General features: G+C 38.6%; 1 protein-coding gene across 3 annotated transcripts in view; it reads right to left on the bottom strand.

Annotated features, from left to right (window-relative positions):
* Positions 1 to 17442, bottom strand: part of LOC149087860 (dual oxidase maturation factor 1-like) — a 114409-nt gene that overhangs the window by 14353 nt on the left and 82614 nt on the right. For all 3 annotated transcript variants that reach the window (XM_089242118.1, XM_089242121.1, XM_089242119.1), the window contains exon 6: positions 14934 to 15087. In XM_089242118.1, the coding sequence (XP_089098244.1) occupies positions 14934 to 15087 (154 nt within the window). The remainder of the gene's footprint in view (positions 1 to 14933; positions 15088 to 17442) is intronic.

Raw genomic sequence — 17442 nt, 5'->3', positions numbered from 1 at the left:
GGGCTTCATACATTTTAACATGATCAAAAAACTATGCTCTATTGCCGTGTTTTCCAAAGTGGGGAACATCGCCCCCCGGGCGATGATCTAAGAGTCCAGGGGCGGTAGAAGCTTGGGGTTTAGTATAGGATCCTATGGGTTAGCTTGAGTTGGAGGGAGCGATGAGAGAAGATAAAAAATTTGGAAAAGGGGGCGATGTAACGAAAAGTTTGGGAAACTATGCACGTTTGTGAAACTAGGTCAGCAAGCTAAATCTTCAAAATTTCAAATCAGATTAATTAAATAGAACTTTTCCAGTAATAATCGTATACCAAGATTAACAGGTGAATGTTAATCCAAAGCCATTAACTCTTTAATAGGCACACATTGACGAGATATCTCGCCTCCTTGAAAGCGTCTTGTTTTAGCATTGACGGTTCCAGGTATTTTGTAAAAATCATTTCTCAATAAAATACTTTTACGTATACTCCCTTAGCTTGCATCTACTGAAAATCTGGAGAAAGCCTACTTCATCAGAAAAAATTTGCCATTGTGAAAGGGTGTTTAGTGATTTATATTGTGCTTTTTAAAGGGTTAAGAAAGATAAGCATTAGCTTAGCCAATAAGATTAGGCATCCTACCTGATATAAATAGGATCAAACGCCTTTTAAATCCGAGAAATTTGTCACCCACTTCGAGTAAATTTTGTACATAAAGTGACTCTAAAAGATTAAAAAAAATAATAATGCTGATAGAAACCGATCTACGGATAGATCTTTAGATTATAAAAATTGAACGATAATCTATTTGTATCAAATCGTTTTCGGGTTTAATTATCAAACTAGCCGTATTGCACTGTACCAAAATTTTTGTGACTGTGTCCAACTTTTCCAAGTATTTAAACGCTGCATTCTCAGTACTAAGATTCTAATGAAGCGGCTTCCACTTTTTTTTAATGAAAATTAAATTTTTATGAGTTTTTCTCCTCGTTTATTGTAAAGAGAAAGAATCATGAAACGATGATTATAAATACCGATAGAACTCCCCTTAGAAATAAGATGAATTTTTTCTCTAGAGCTTATTCCCATCAACACTTTAAATCACGAGTCCATACTTTGACCTCAATTAAACATACGGGGCTGTATCATTTCACAAGCTCATTAGAGTTTAATTACCACGAAGGAGATATTCTCAGGTAGATATGCATAAGGTTCAGTTTAAGAAACAGATTCCTTGTGGTACAGCTACCACCATGGAATCGACTTGATATAACGAGGAACTTAATATGCGTTTCATGTACTGGCCGCGTCTGTATCAACCCGTGTATACACCAGGGTCACTTAACTTCGTTGAGAGCGTGGGCTAATAATAATATATTACGATGGATTCTATTTTGCATTCGGAGGGCGTATCCGGCGTAGAGATAGCTGAACTGGAAAAGTCAGTGGGTCTTGCACCTTAATTGCCACTTGACCTCGGTCTTCGTGGTGAACTGCGAAGTGTATCATGCGTAAGAGAAGGAGGGGAAATCTTACGCGGAAGAACGATTCCATTCCATCTTCATCACAGAATTAAGGCTGGCATTTAATAGTGAGTGAATAAAACAGTAACCTTCGTACTTTATTTTAGAGGTGTTACTTATTCAAAGACATGTATACGAGAGCTGGAAAGAAAGTAGTTATAACGCATGCATTTAAAACCATAAGTATTTACAGTATGTTATGAAAGAAAGGGCTTTTTTTTCCAGGATAATATAACTTTTAGGTTAACGAGGTAAAATTAAAATTCTACTGGTCACTGCCGAGAATCGAACCCCAGTCTTGTTGCAATATGGCAAGCGTGCTATCCATACACACCGCGAAAAATACGGTTTTGTTTTCCTTATACACGCACTAAAGTGGAGACTTGGCAGCACACACACACCTTAACTTTAGCAAATGACATCCAGATAGTGGTAGTGGAGATGGTTTTCCTCAACCTAATATATCAAGAAAAGAGACTTTTTCCTGGATGTACTGCGCCAAGGTCAACTCAGGAAGAAAAGTCCCGGAAATAGAACCTGGGGGGGGGGGGGATACATTTATCCCAGTTTACGGGTGGAGGTGCCAAGTTTCTAACTCAGTGCGTCACGCCACAGTGCGTGTAAAAGGAAAGCAAAATTGTGTCTTTCGTGGCGTATATGGATAGCGTGCTTGATTGGATTGTAAGAAAACTAATGTTCGATTCTCGACGCCGGTGGTGACCAGTTGACCTTTCTTTCCGAGATCAGCTCAGCATGATAGACATCCAGATAGAATCTTTTTCCTTAATGTGTGCAGGGGAAAAACCATCTCACTCTATATATATGTTAAGTATTTTTGCAAATTTTCTGCTGTGTGATACAGAAACATTTCTTCAATGTCATCTCTTGTCATATTCATGAGCCATTCTAATAACAGTAGACGATGCTGGACATCAGTGTTGCAGTATCCTACTGTTTATGAAGAGGCTTTTCTGAATCCCTGAAGTTTTTCTTAAGAGGCGCTTTACCGTACGCAACAGTAGGGTTATTTCCTTTAGTGGAAAAACGCTGTTCATTCAATGCTTCCCTAAACCTTTGAAAGATTTCAAAGTCACGGGGGCTCGGGAGCCGATACACGGACGGTGTTGAAGTTATTTGCACTTAGTCCTGCGCTGAATCGGCAATGTGACGAGAAGTATTGTCATTCAGGGAAGGGAAAGAGACCACCAGGCACCCTCTACCAGTCTTCTTGAAGATCTCGCATAACGTTCCTTAGAGAGTTTCTACCATAAATCACTTCAATTTTAATCCACGCACAGTGCTCTTAACTCATAGTTCTCCTAGGAGACGGTGGTTCGATTCCGCTACGAAGACCAATTGAATTTTCCTTCTCAAAATTCAATTCCCGCATATATAATTGCGAGCAATGACGATTGTAAAGAGCTTTAACTTTCCTTTAGACAAGCTAGGAACCACAGTGCCCCCTCATTTTCTTATTCGACGTGGCATCAGTGTTATCATAACTTTTTTTCCCGTCCTAGTAGACTATTGCTACTTGCCGTACATGCACCTCGTACGCATTCCTCTGCGGAATTTTCAACTAATCGGTACACGCCGGAATGCTCGTTCGGATTGTATGCGTGACCCATGTTGTTGGAGGTCTGCCCTAGTTAACTGGAAGTACAGAATGTACACCACTTCCAAAATTCTGTAAATGTTTCGTTTTCACAAAAATCGAGTGTACGATACTCTAAAAATTAAACTTGAAAGATTATTCGTTTTTACGGATACTATGTTATTCTGCAGCAGAATACTCTAACACGTGTCTATAATATTCCTATTCTTCTTCGACTGGCAGGAGGAAATGGAAAAATAAAATATAAAAATCAATAGGGAAGTGGAAAAATACTAATTAATATAAGACACTATAACTTATAGTTTGAAGAAAACTGGCATTCGCGAAAGCCAAGAAAACCGTACGCACTTTCGTTTCCGGGTGCAAAAGAAGACGTTATTTTCTGAAAAGCATAATAAGGGGGAAAAGAAAGGCCTCAAATGAGTAAAATAATGACGTTGGAGAAAGAAAAAGAGAAAATAAATGAGCATCGGGGAGGTGTTAACAGATTAGGTAGAAAAAAAAAAGAAAACCTCATGTAAAGACCTCTTAAGCCTCGTTAATGGACTTTGACAGGGAGTCCACGCGGAAGACACTCCGCGTACATTTGTATGTTAGTCTTTGTTCTTTTTTTATGCTTTCAAATAATTGCTTTTCTCTCTGGTGTTTTGAACGAATCATATTTCTAAAAAACCGTAACATTCTCAAATTTTTTAAGAGAAAGACTTTTTTTGATAAAATTCCAAAATTTCAAAGTGAACAAAGGGTTGATTTTCTGTGGTTTCCAGCATTGAGATACAAAAGTCTCACCGCAGAAAGCAAAAAATATACAACGATAAAGATATTCAACGATTGCACTTCACTCGTGGTTTGGAAAAATAGGTGGTGCCACTGAAAATTCACGCGCAACACTAATGCACTCAAACTGTATGTACACATGTAGACCTACACTCCCGGCAGAACTCATTCGGTAGTAAATTGCCTATGGCGAAAGACCGGAGTTGTGCTCGGTTTGAAAGAAAAAGTATACACAGGGTAAACCCGTAAAAAAGCAAGGGTGTTCAACCTTTATGAGAGTGAGAGCCACTGCATTGATTTGAAAACGTGCCTCAAGCAACTTAATTAAGTGATCTCGAACAGTGACTTACTTAAGTGATCTCGAACGGCGACTTCCTTCAGTGATCTTGATCAGTGACTTGCTAAGTGATCTTGAATGATCTGAAACTGCACCGCGGGTCACTCAAGTAAGCTGGAAATATGCCGTGGGTCACTCAAATGAGCTGTAAATATGACGTGGACCACTCAAGGATCTGGGACTGTGCTGTGGACCACTTTAGTGACGTGGAAATGCACGCAGGGGTCACTTTAGTGATCTGACACTCAATTCACCTTTTGGAAATTAGGTTAGAGGTCATGGGAAACATCATTTGACTCCGAGGGCCACATTTCGCAAGTGCGCCATGGGTTGAGCACGTACGCCACAGAGACTGAAAGAGCTCTGCAGAGGAAAGACACTTCTCGGGCTGGGTGACCAGCCAATCATTGATTCATAATAATCGATTAATAATTGATCATAAAAGGTGTTATTAACTTGAGGTTTCCTGAGATTTCTCTACAAGTTGCTCAACGGATAGAATGCAACTTGTACGCTACTGTATGAAAATGTATGTCAGGATCTTAAACCCATGCGGATTTTGTGAAGGCAATTTTTGGCATAATTTTGGGGAATAAATGAAGAGTGCCTGAAGGGCTGTAGCTGTGTGACCCATAGTTGTTGAGAAGAACTCGGGAAAAGTTTATTGCTCACATCTTTATTAAAGCATTGAAAGTTGGGTACAAGCATGGGAAAAACTATGTTCACATCCGAAAGCACACATCAAGTAATACTTGTATTTGCCTTAGAATGGTGGTTAAGTACAATTAAACAGCAGGTGTCTGCAACGTCAACGAAATCTACTTTTGTAGTAATTGTGGTTCGATAGAAAAAATTTCTTCGAATATCTCCATGGACAAAAATCTACGGATGTTCAATCATGGCAACAGTAGTGGCCACTTAATCAGAATCCAACGTGTATTTCGGATGCGCTCCATAATTTTGATTAAATGACTATTGAACAAGGGCATATCAGGGAGGGGGGCGATCACCCCTCCCAGGAACCGAATAATATAGGGGAAATTTGTCAGTCCCTCAAACTACAAGATGATCCAATGCACGTACACATTAAATCGCTTCTCCGTCACATCGCCCTTGATCCGCCTGCCTTCGCTCAATTCGCAGCTGACGATGCTACCTGTACACGCACATTCCAATTTGTACCAATTCGTTAGAAGTTCCACAGAGGAATGTGGACGAGGTACATGTATGGTTTAGTAGTAGTAGTAGCTGAAGGTTCCTGCCTTTCCTCCAGTCACAGCTGAAGACGTCTGAATCTACTCTATTCACAGCTGAGGATATCTACTTTCGCTCCATTCGCAGCTGAAAATATTTGCCTTCACGCCATTCGCGAAAGTATCTGCCTTCACGCCATTCGCGAAAGTATCTGCCTTCACGCCATTCGCGAAAGTATCTGCCTTCACGCCATTCGCGAAAGTATCTGCCTTCACGCCATTCGCGAAAGTATCTGCCTTCACGCCATTCACAGCTGAAGCTGCCCACCTCCATTCGCAGCTGAAGATATCTGCCTCCACTCTATTTACAGCTGAAAATATCTGTCTTCATACTATTCGCAGCTGACGATGCCCGTCTCCATTCCACTCTTAGCTGAAGATATCTGCCTCCACTCCAGTCGCACCTGAAGATGCCTGAATCCCCTCCTTTCGTAGCCGAGGATGTCTACTTTCGCTCCATTCCTAGCTGAAGATATCTGCCTTCATGCCATTCGCAGATGAAGATATCTGCCTCCACTCCACTCACAGTTGAAGATGTCTGCCTCCACTCCATTCACAGCTGAAAATATCTGAATCCACTCCATTCTGCCTCCACTCTACATTCGCATCTGAAGATGCCTGCATTCGCTGAAGTGAGGATCCGTGAGAGTGGTGGTGATTGGAACGCTTCCAAGAGCCGAATAATATAAGGGAATTAGCGTGCCCCGTAAAATTTGTGAAGATCAAACGAATTTACCCAATTCACCCTTCCCGTCACATCATCCTGGATCCGCACCGGCTATTAAACCTTCCGGGGCGGACTACCTTAAGCGGTAGCTTATTAGAATATATTCACTGAGATTTAGAAAAGTGGCACTTGTTCGTGGAACTAGTTTGTGAGAGGAACTCTCCATGCATCGAAACCGTTCGATACGCAGAACAGACGAAACACTCGGTTCTGACCTCCATAATGTTCGAAATTGGAACATGGAAATAAACAAGTTGATATGATGGACGGCCTTGTTAATTATTGCTGGTATTTTTTATTTTATTTTTATTTTTTGAAATAAGTATCTGGCCTTTGTCATCATTGTTTACACATTTCGACTCGCCTACCATTTAAGAAAAAAAAAAAAATTCATTATTATTATTCTAGGAAAAATCTCAAGTTACTTCATCTTCGTCCAACGATGGCAGCAGTGGTCTTGCGAAACCACGCCTATACTCGCGCATACTTCGGTCGCCCTATATTCTTTTTCCTCACTCACTTCACCCAATTTAATACACACACAAAACACGACTCCGGGGCATAATTTTCATCCCCCCTCCCCTTGTTTAACTGGACATCGATAGAGATGATGTTACGCAATTGCGAATAACGTTGAATTGCTACCACTTGAAACAAATTCTGAGAAATCAGGAAATCTCACACGGTCACGTGGGGCTCTGGATTTCTCAATCGCTGGTGTACGATGTTTACCTGAAGTGAATATGATACAGATATTAATTGATATTTATTGATATAGAATTTATAGTCAAATTCGGTTATAACGACCTCTGCTGTAAGAACAACTTTTCTATGAAAGCTCAATTATTGGCGTTCCAGGCAGATTCCCGTAGAGAATAAAGTCAAAGCTTGCTTATAATGTTGATGAAAATGCGACGACCTTGGCTTTAACATTTTTTGTCACTTTCGTTTCCGTTTTTGTGTCTTTTGCCCCAAAAAATGTCCTAGAATTGCAGCCTATCACATTGACGCGATGTTCGCCTACAGTTCTAATGGTGTCTTACATAGAGAAAACTAAAATATCTATACACCTGCTTGATGCTCCGGATGAAAGTGTATGCAAAATTTTTATAAATTACGTTAAGAATGTGACAATAAATATGAATATTCACCTTAAATATTTTTCCACAATTTTTCTTTTATTCCCTTTTTCTCGTGAAATATATTTCAAATCACTGCAGTCTTGTTGTAGCGCTGGATTTCTGGATATAGCAATATTTGGCAATACTGCCAATAATGCGCAGCATATTTGGAAAGAATTCATGTATTGTATATATACTTATCATAAATGACAGTATTTATGATTCCAATATCCCATACTTTTCTCACTAAAATATGACCACCCTATCGATAATACTAGTACTTCACCAAACACCATTTCTGGCCATTAACGAGTTGAGCAGCAGAAATAAAGGCACCATTTATCAGTGGTTGCCTCAATCTCGTTAGGGGAATACATCTTATCTATATTCTTCCCTAGGTTTGATCCTGGAACCGTGACGGTAACCTTCATGGTAGTGAACGGGCATCTTACCACCACGCAAATAATGAAATAATTTCAAACATAGTATTGATTTTATCTGATTGTATTTTTTGTTAAAAAAATGTCTTAAAAATTCTATTACAACTATGTCTTCAATGCCATTATAACCGAATTTCACTGTATGATTAGTGAATATACGGATAATTGATATGTATTCCTTATATTTGCAAGTCCCGAATTTCATCTTTCAGTATCTACCACGTGATTCCGTCGATCATGTTTTCGAGGACCTATGAGTATCGAAAATCATCCGCTATCGCGCAGAACGAATGGTTTTTGGATGTTATGCTAACATTATATATTACTGATGTTATTAATAAATTTAGAAGAAAATTCTCTCAAATGAGAACATGTTAGAGTTAGATCATCACGACTTTAGGAGAGGTTTCTTTTTATACTATACAAACACAATCCTGATAAACCGATTTCTGACGTTCTGACTAGTGGCAGCGATTTAAATGATATCTATTGGGTCCCACTCATCGGGCTTCATTAGGAGTTATATGCTAGGCCGCATTGGAAGTTGTGGGAGGAGAGATACGATAAACTGTGTTGAAGGATACGATTAGAGGCGAACCGACTATTTCAAGTGGGAAAAAACGAGCCGAGCTCTTCCCGCTGTCACTGATAGTATAAGCCCAGGATAACACTATAAAAGTTTGGTAAAATATCTTTTACAATACTTGAAAAAATAACCAATAAGCTTATTGGTTACATTCGCTCGAATGTAACCGATATGTTTGTCGGTTGCATTTTTCAAGTTTTACAAAATAACTTTTATCAAAATTTTATAGCGTCATACAGGTTTAAGACATTTACAGTGCATTGGTATTGAAATACTGTATTAGTACAGAAATTTCTGGAAGAATCGCCATTACCATGACCGATGCAGTGCGGAAAAAAAACCTAATATCATCTTAAACTGGTCAGAAACCACACATCTCTCGTCAGAGCTGAACTTGTGAATGATTTCCTGATAAATATCTGGAACTGTCTTGTACAGGGTGGTTATAAATAAACCGACACTACTCAGACGTAAGTAGCGCCAAATTCTAGTGGAAGTATTTTGATGAAACTTGGTATAGTTTGAAGTATATTGAGGAAATAAAGATTCACTAAAAAAATTAGTTCATTTTTTTGACTACCGGGTTGAAAAAGTGCCGCTTTTTATCGCAGTTATCTTTTCCTTATGGTCCAAACAACGTGCATCCCAAGTTTTAATGAAATACGTCCACCACAACGGGCGCTACACAGGTCGGAGTAGCGTCAGTATAATTAAGCCTACACTACTCAGACTTACAGTAAAGTACCTAAGTAAAAAAAAAACGTATTCGTCCGGAATACGTTTGCTTTACAAAAGTAGAAAATAGCGCAATAGGTAGTATATGAGAGTGGTATAAGAACATTTAAATACTATTTTTCTTGATCAACATTCAAGAGGAGTTATCTACATGTGAATTTTGGGAATGTTCCGTTTTGAATGAATATCAGTGTAAATGTTACCTTTTGATTAAAATTGGAAATGGTTGTCTGGAAAATTAGAAATTTCTACGCCACCCGTTCATTCTAGAAGGCTTCACCTAGCCAAGGAAGTGTCTTCACTTCTCTTTCGTTAAAACATAAGAAACACGATCATTCTACAGTGGAACCAAACATAACGGACGCTCCCGTTAGCGGACACTTCCACCTAACGGACACTTTTTTTGAATTACGATGACAGGACTCAATGTATTTTACTATTCATTAACGGACGCTCCTCGTTAGCAGATAAAATTTTAGGTCCCATGGGTGACCGTTATCGAGGCGTTCTACCAAAAATGATCGAAGTGAATGAACGAGTGTGGGTATGTTCCCCTTTGGTAGAAATGACTAACTTTACATTGTAATTTTTATCAGAAATATTTCTGATAAAAATTACTTATAAAATATATTTTATCAGAATATATTTTCTTTAGAATAAATAATCCCATGCGGAGCTCATCCCAAATATTTCCATAAACCATTGAAAAATAAATTTCGAAAACAAAAAAATTGGAAAATTTCCCCTGTTGTAAAAAATAAGCTCCTCATTTGTTACTAGTTGAAAATTGCCTATTGAATTGCATTTACATCTATTCTAGGCGCATCTACATGAACTCGGACATGTTCGAGAGATCCTTATCGGGAAATTTTTAACGAACTTGAATAGCGACATGAAAAGAAAAAAAAACACTATAAATTGCCTCATGTCTTTACCATTTTCATACCAATTGCATACCAAGTTCATTTATAAATCGTTAGTATCAATTTTTTATTTATAAAAAAAAAAAAAATCTATTACCATAGCTTAATTTCTCAAGCCATACGAGGCAACCAAACAAACGAAATGTATACGAATGTAATAAGACAAATGCTTATTATATCATTTCGTTCGGCGGTTTACGAGATATCCAATTGGATTTGACCCGTAAATGCCCAAGGCACGTTGAGAAAAAGATCGGCGCCTAAACGGGCGCACCCTTTCAATTCCTATCTTCACGCTCCATTTGCTAAAGTTCAATTGTTTTTCCCGTCGTGATAGATGTTTCAAATCCGTTACGCGTAAAATCATTAAGGGGAAAGGAAAATAATAATAAAAAAACTACTAGAATTTTTCTTCTGAGAATTTATTTTACTCATTTCGTCGTACAAACTACATACGAGTGAAATGTACGAGACGTAGAAAGAATTAGAAATACTAGACTCTCTCAAATGGCTCTTGGACGTGCCCTTCTTGAGGCAATAATCTTGACCCACCAAGATATACATCAAAAGGAAAAACACGATTACTATTGTGAGTGGGTCAAATATGGCTATTTGTGAAGTTTGCTTTATCTTACATAGTTTAAGGCCATCAAAATAAGTTAAATTTTCTCAATATATTCACATCGACTTTTGGAATCGATCGAACTTTGTTTTAGCTAATTGCTGGCAAATATGCCTCCGAGTGGCTTTTATTTACAACTAGCTGATACCCGGCGACGTTGCCCGCCCCGTAAAAAATGTATACATGTATAGCTTATTATATAATTATTTCTTAATCAAAAAAAATTCTGCATCAAGTAAGAAAAAATTACTTTTATTTTAAAATATTTTAATTAAAAACTTCAGGCAGTCGCTTGTGGATACACAATGTTTCTTGTTTTTCCCTCTGGTGTATAGATGCCAAATTTTTGGGATTACCAACACGCGACGTAAAGCTGTCCGTGTGAAAAACAGGGCTCAAGTAGGTTGATACCAGCCACTACTAACGACTGGCCTTGCTCTTTGTTGATTGTCATGGCAAAAGCTAAATGAATCGGGAACTGTAATCGCTTGAAAGTGAATGGCATTTCTTCAGTGATAATAGGGATGAGTGGAATGGAGACGTCTCTTCTTTGGCACATCCAGTTAGAATCGGTGCTTCGATGATGTAATTGTGCAATTTCTTCACGCAGAGTCTGCTGCCATTGCAGTCTCGGTAATTCCTTAAAAGCATTACCGGTGCTCTGACTTTGGGGGTCAAGTTGTGTGGTGGCACACCCGGAATATCCAAAGAGTTCAGAAATTCTGCAGGATACAGAACTGTCTGCGTTGTGTCTGTCAAAGTGTCAACCGATTTGTAAGATGTCCCGGAATAATTTTTAGGATTTTTTCGTTGATCTTGTTCACACTGTCATTTTTCGGTGCCAGAATCGCTCTCACAAAGTCACTCATGGTTTCGGTGATTTTGTTGAATGTTTGGGAAGACTTTCTTCTGCAAGTTCTGGAACTGAGTTTAACAATTCGCAAAATCTATTTGGGAACGTAATGAGTCCAGTGCTTGGGTCTCTACGGGAATTCTTCCATTGCCAAGTTTGATCAATTGACGTGAAAATGATAGCAGTGCTGAGTCATTTTGCAGTTGAACTCGCATGTTGGCGGATAATGATAATTTTTTAACTTCGTGCCAGAGTGTTGATGATTTGAGGCAAGCATTGAGTTCATCAGTTGGCGTTGAACATTTTCATTCTCAGTTTTGTCGTCGTAATTGTTGTTCTCTGTTGTTAGCATTGGCGTACGGCGGGGGTTTGGGGTTCTAACTCCCTCCCCCCTTGAACCAAGATTACAGTGTTGTTTCGCAGGAAAAAACATACCCCCCCCCCCACCCCAGATGGAAAAAAAATCGGAAACCTCCTCGAAAAAATTGCTGCGTACGCCTATGGTTGTTAGCGACGTCATACGTCCAACTTGTGCAGCGAATATTATTCAAACGCTTAAGCATTTTTTAAATTTAAACTATACCTATACAATGGGCGGTTGATGAGATAAAGGCCGCATTATCAGTTACAGAACACCCTGTATATAGGCTAGCAGAAATACCCGGCGCTTCCCGGGTTTTCTTCAATTACTGGGAGGATTGGAAAAGTGACACACCGTTATAAAGGAATAAACTGTTATAATAACAGAATTAAAGGTGTGACAAACCATTGTAAAGGCATATACATACACGTCTGAAACGCATTGTTGGAAACCACGGTAACCAAAGTAAACGTTCCGAAAGTAATTGTTGAGGCCCCAAAACCATTGTTGCCCGACAGTTTTTTGTCCATTTCGGGCATTTGCCCAGCTCTGACGAACTTTTAAAGTAGACTACGGCTCAATCCCGGTCCTGTTTGGTATATATGCAAAATCTGGCGACGATCGGTCTAAAACTGTAGATTTGTATAAAGAGCATACATACATACATACATACATACATACATACATACTTTCACATTTATATATAAGATTTAATTTTTTTTTTGGTATTCTAGCAATTTTCTTCTATTGGTTTGAAGGATAATTACGAAAATAATGGAGAGCTGTAATCAAGGACTAGGAAAATTCAACAGGCGATCAGTTTATTTTCTATGGGAATTGAAGAACATTAAATCTTTTGACATCATTTTCAAGGTTTAATTATTGACAAAATAACATTGTTTCATTTATGTATATGTGTGTGGTGTTTATAGAGTCAGTGTAGTGCATATACAGTAAAACTCTTGTTTTGTGGACACCGGTGGGACAAAAAAAAAAAATTCGTCCATGTGAACTGTATGAGAGGGATGACGGTTAATCAGGGGTTTGAAAAAAAATGTATACTATTATTTTATAAGAGAAATTTTATTTGGACGTAGAAGAGACGTGACCGTTTAGAAGGGCTTTACTGTATACTTAATTCGTGGTCAACGGAACAGATGTGGCTTTATAGACATTTGATGTAACCCGTGAAGCCGAGACAAACATGGGCGCGGTAGCTCAGGTCGAGAAGATACTCGCCTAAGAACCAAATGATGTTTAGTGTTGTCTCGAGTTCGATACCCGGCTCGTCTTTTGCAGAAACTTTCCTGACCACGGGGGTATAACAGAAACGGCGGCATATGATGACAGAAAAAGATTACTACTGCAGCGAGTTCCACGTCGAGGGGTTAGCGCACCAATCCCTCTGTGAGTATAAAAAAAACCTGCAGTTCGGAATCGGCAATCAATTGTCGGTCCCGGTCGAATTAGCCCTCGTGTGCAGAAAATGACCGTGGTGCGACAAAAATGATCAAATGATCAAGCCAAATATTGAACTTATATGAATACTAGATTTCAATGCATACTTGAACTGGTGACAAGTTGACAATTCTGAATTCCGTATGCGTTAAAATGTAATAGCAGTGCCGTCTTGGGCCCCAATCATAAGCGGATATGGGAGAGGGCGATCACCCACCCCGTCCACTAAGAAATGTATTATTATATAGCATAAGTTGGAGGTGGACAATCGTTCTCCCTGTTCAATGAACATACCCTCGGAGATCCGCTACCTCCGTTCGAAAAGCCCGTGTCCACTTATGAGCCCAGGGTCATCGACTTCAGAGATGGATCATTATAATAAGATCTGATAAAGATTTTTGAGATTAAGCATGTAAATTGGTAACCAAGCACTTTCAGTCTGGTAGGGGACCTCAAAAAAATCCTTTTGCTCCTATGATACTCTTATGACAGCCCTGATGGGAGGGAAGGTCATTTCAGCGATAAATTGTGATCCTGATCAGGGCCGCAACGGCCAGCTCAAATTTCTTTAGGGCTTTTTTTAACTTTTTAGTCTTTGTAAAAATTGCATTGTCGTTTTAAAATACCTTAGGGACCGTAGGGACCTTTGTTTGGTTCGAATTTCTGAACCCCGGCCCCCAATTAGCCCGATCAGCAAGACGTAATTAATCCTTGTTATGATTTGAAATTTTCCAGAAAGATTGCAAACTTCCGGATGCGGCTTATACATCGGAGTGTTGTCGCTGATGCGGCCCGCGACGCTGCAGCTGACCATTATGCCGCTGTATTGGTCCAGTGGTCACAATGACGGACTCGCATCGCAAGGACCTGGGGGCGAACCCGGCCGTCGTTGGTTTTCTGTGGTTCCCAACTTCGAGGCGCACATGCGAGTCGATCTCCTCGTTAAAATGTCTCGCCACAGAGAGCAACAGGCCTACAATGGTGTAATTATTCAATCATTCCACTTCACTCACAGCTAAAGAAATCGATGGCAGATGGCAGCAGTACACATAACAAGCATTCAACAGAAACAAACTTTACGCTAGGTTCACAACACGTACACGCGCATTCCAACATGTACCAATTCGTTAGAAGTTCCGCAGAGGAATACGGACGAGGTGCATGTGTGGCTTAGTAGAAGTACTAGCAGTAGCTGACCATTATGGTGGCCCTTAAATAGTCAGACGTTAGCCACCACTAGTATATAGCAATGTAAAAACAATGAGTCAATTTCTCCAAGAACCTCTGATGTGCAGTGTGTATTTTCTACAAGTAGCACTTACTGCAGCACCTCTTGATCAAACATCGATAAAAAAAACAACAAGGACTTCCCCGGCCTGCGCCATGCCGTTGCCGCTCGCTATACATTTCACAATAAACTCTATTTTGTTCTGAATCATATAACACCGCCTAATCACTAAAAACCTCTCGCAGAGCTCCATTATCTGCATTTCGAAACCATCGGTGCTGTAGGGAAATGCATCTATATTTCTCATATTTTCCGCACAAATATTTTACTATTTTCTTGAAACATGAATCATGAAAACATGATAATTTATAAAAACAAAAAATAAATGTCACTTACCAGAGCAAGATGTGCGAATAGTATCCAGCTAGGCGGTACCTCCTTCCCCAGCAGAAACCTTCGTAATTATGCGTGAAATATTCGGCTATCGTCAGCAAGGGGAATGGAAGCCCCTTTATTAAAGCTTTCCTGTATTCGTCATTTATATCTTTCGCTGCGGGGAAATGAAAATAACATTGAAACAATGCTCGAAAAAAAAAAATACAATCAGGATTGTATGAGGTTAAATTATCACTAATATCACGTGTGGAGCATTTTTATTGTTGAAAAACAAGATATAGCGTGGTACATCATCTCTTCCAATTCTGAAACTATCTTCTATAGTCCATCCTATATAAACTATCCTATAACTATACTATCCTATCCTATAAATTATCCTAAACTATCGTATAGTCCATCATCTTGAAAGATGATGGACTATAGGCTAATGTTCTTTAATCCATTTGTTCGCAAATTATTTATCCTATCCAAAAGGTTTTTTTACCGGGACTAAAATTGTTTCTTTTATTCATTTATTTTCAAGTTCTCAAATTATTTCAACTACTAATTTATTTTTGGCCGGTTCTATATGAATTATTTCATCTATTTATTAATTTTTTGGCCGATTCGCAAGTTTTTACCTTATTCATTCATTGTTTTTCTGCCGGTCCGCATATCATTTTTCCTTTGCTGATTCTACTTTTTTTGTGATATTCATTTATATTTTTAACGTTCCTTCAAACTATTTATACAAATATAAGGCCACAACAGGCAAAATGCCCAACGAGGTGGCTGAGAAAATGATGTCCATAATAAACATGGATGGCGGTCGTATGTTTCCAAAATACAGCAACCCAATTAAAAGTGCAATTATATTATCCTGATCGAGTTTATATCGACATAAATTGAAAAGGGTATGGATCCAAAGACACTTCCTTGACAGCTCCACGTGTATGACGCTTGTCCAATAAGAAAATTCCCCATTCACCATAACCCTTTGTTTCCTATCTCTCTCCCACGATTCTACCCAATTCAACAAGTTGACCCTCCCAATCCTAATCTCGTGCAAACGCTTCAAGAGTTTACCATGTTGGACCAGATCCAATGCCATTTGGAAATCATGATAACGAAAATCGTCATTCCTTACTCAAAGCCTTAGTCACGTGGTCGTAGGTCTCATTATTTACTTTCATCGGCCCTCAAATTATTTCTCCTCATTACTAATTTGTTTCCGGTAAGCAAACTATTTCTCATAATTGTTTATATTTTTCCTGGTCCTCAAGCTATTTCTCTAGTTTATTAATTTTTCGCCAGCCCGCAAAATTGCTCACTACGGACCGCAGCTGTAAAAAGGTCGAAGACCGCTGGACTAGGCCATGCACTGTACAAAGCAGAGAAAGCTCCAAGTGTGTTAAACACAACACGCGCATTTGACTCGCACAAATATTGATTGTTATGATTTTCTTGGAAGAAAAAAGTGCGGCGTGTTTCATTTTACACAAAAAAAAAAAAAAAAAAAAATTGGAATTTCCTGTTTGTTTAAGAATAAAATAATAAATAAATTTCTTATATATATACTAAATAATTCAATAGTAGAGGTTATGTTATGTACACAATGTGTTCGGCTCGTGTTCTTTACGAAGGAATTACCGCTTTAAAATAATACATAATTCCGTAACTTCACCACATCATCACGTGTGTGTTTGTATTCTTCTCTAAAAATAAAATCTAGCACATCGTTAGCATATTCTCAGGAGAAAAAAAAATAAATCTTGACACGAAGAAGCTCAAGAAACACGTTTCTATTTTTTTCTGCAAGCAATGGCGGAAGCAGTCACTATTCGGTTTTGTATGTACTTGTAGCATACATATGTACCATGCTAAAAAAATATATGGAACGCGCCCCTCTTTTCTTTTTTTTTTTTACAAAAGAGTGAAAATTGCTCCGGAAGCGACGAAAAGAAAGAATCACGTGAAGAATTCCCAAAATGTACTAGACGAAAGTGGAAATCACGATGAATGAGTAGAAACGAGCTGATACAGAGATGCCATCTATCAGATATTCTGAAATATTATCTTATATCTTATAGCATGAGAGAGAAAATTACAGCTCATTAAATTGCAATTTACTACTTATGAAGTTTGTGAAGAATTAAATACTCATCCCAACAGTGGCGTATATAGTATTATGTCATATTTAAATGGAAGACAATCAGGATAGTACTGTATTTGTAAGAAAGTATTTATGCGTCTTGTATGCACAACTCTTGTTTTTCTGAGAGGTTTTGGATATAAATAAATATTCACAGAATAAATTTGTGAAAAATATAGGCTATATATTTTTCAAGATTTATATCTTGATCAAGATCTCTATAGATGGAGAAAAAGTGCGAGCATAGGGAAAGATCGACATTCTTTCCACTCTTTTCACAAAAACGTTACCAACAACCTCTTCCATACCATAATATTTCATCATTATTGAAAGCAATTGGCATATGAGGATTATACAATGGCATACTTTCTTCAAACT

Source organism: Pholcus phalangioides, unplaced genomic scaffold, assembly GCF_987345545.1.
Source record: "Pholcus phalangioides strain wild (caught in Gottingen) unplaced genomic scaffold, Ppha-v1.0 ptg000003l_1, whole genome shotgun sequence".
Taxonomy (NCBI): domain Eukaryota; kingdom Metazoa; phylum Arthropoda; class Arachnida; order Araneae; family Pholcidae; genus Pholcus; species Pholcus phalangioides.
Note: the sequence above shows the minus strand (reverse complement) of the source record. Positions and strands in the feature narration are given on the sequence as shown.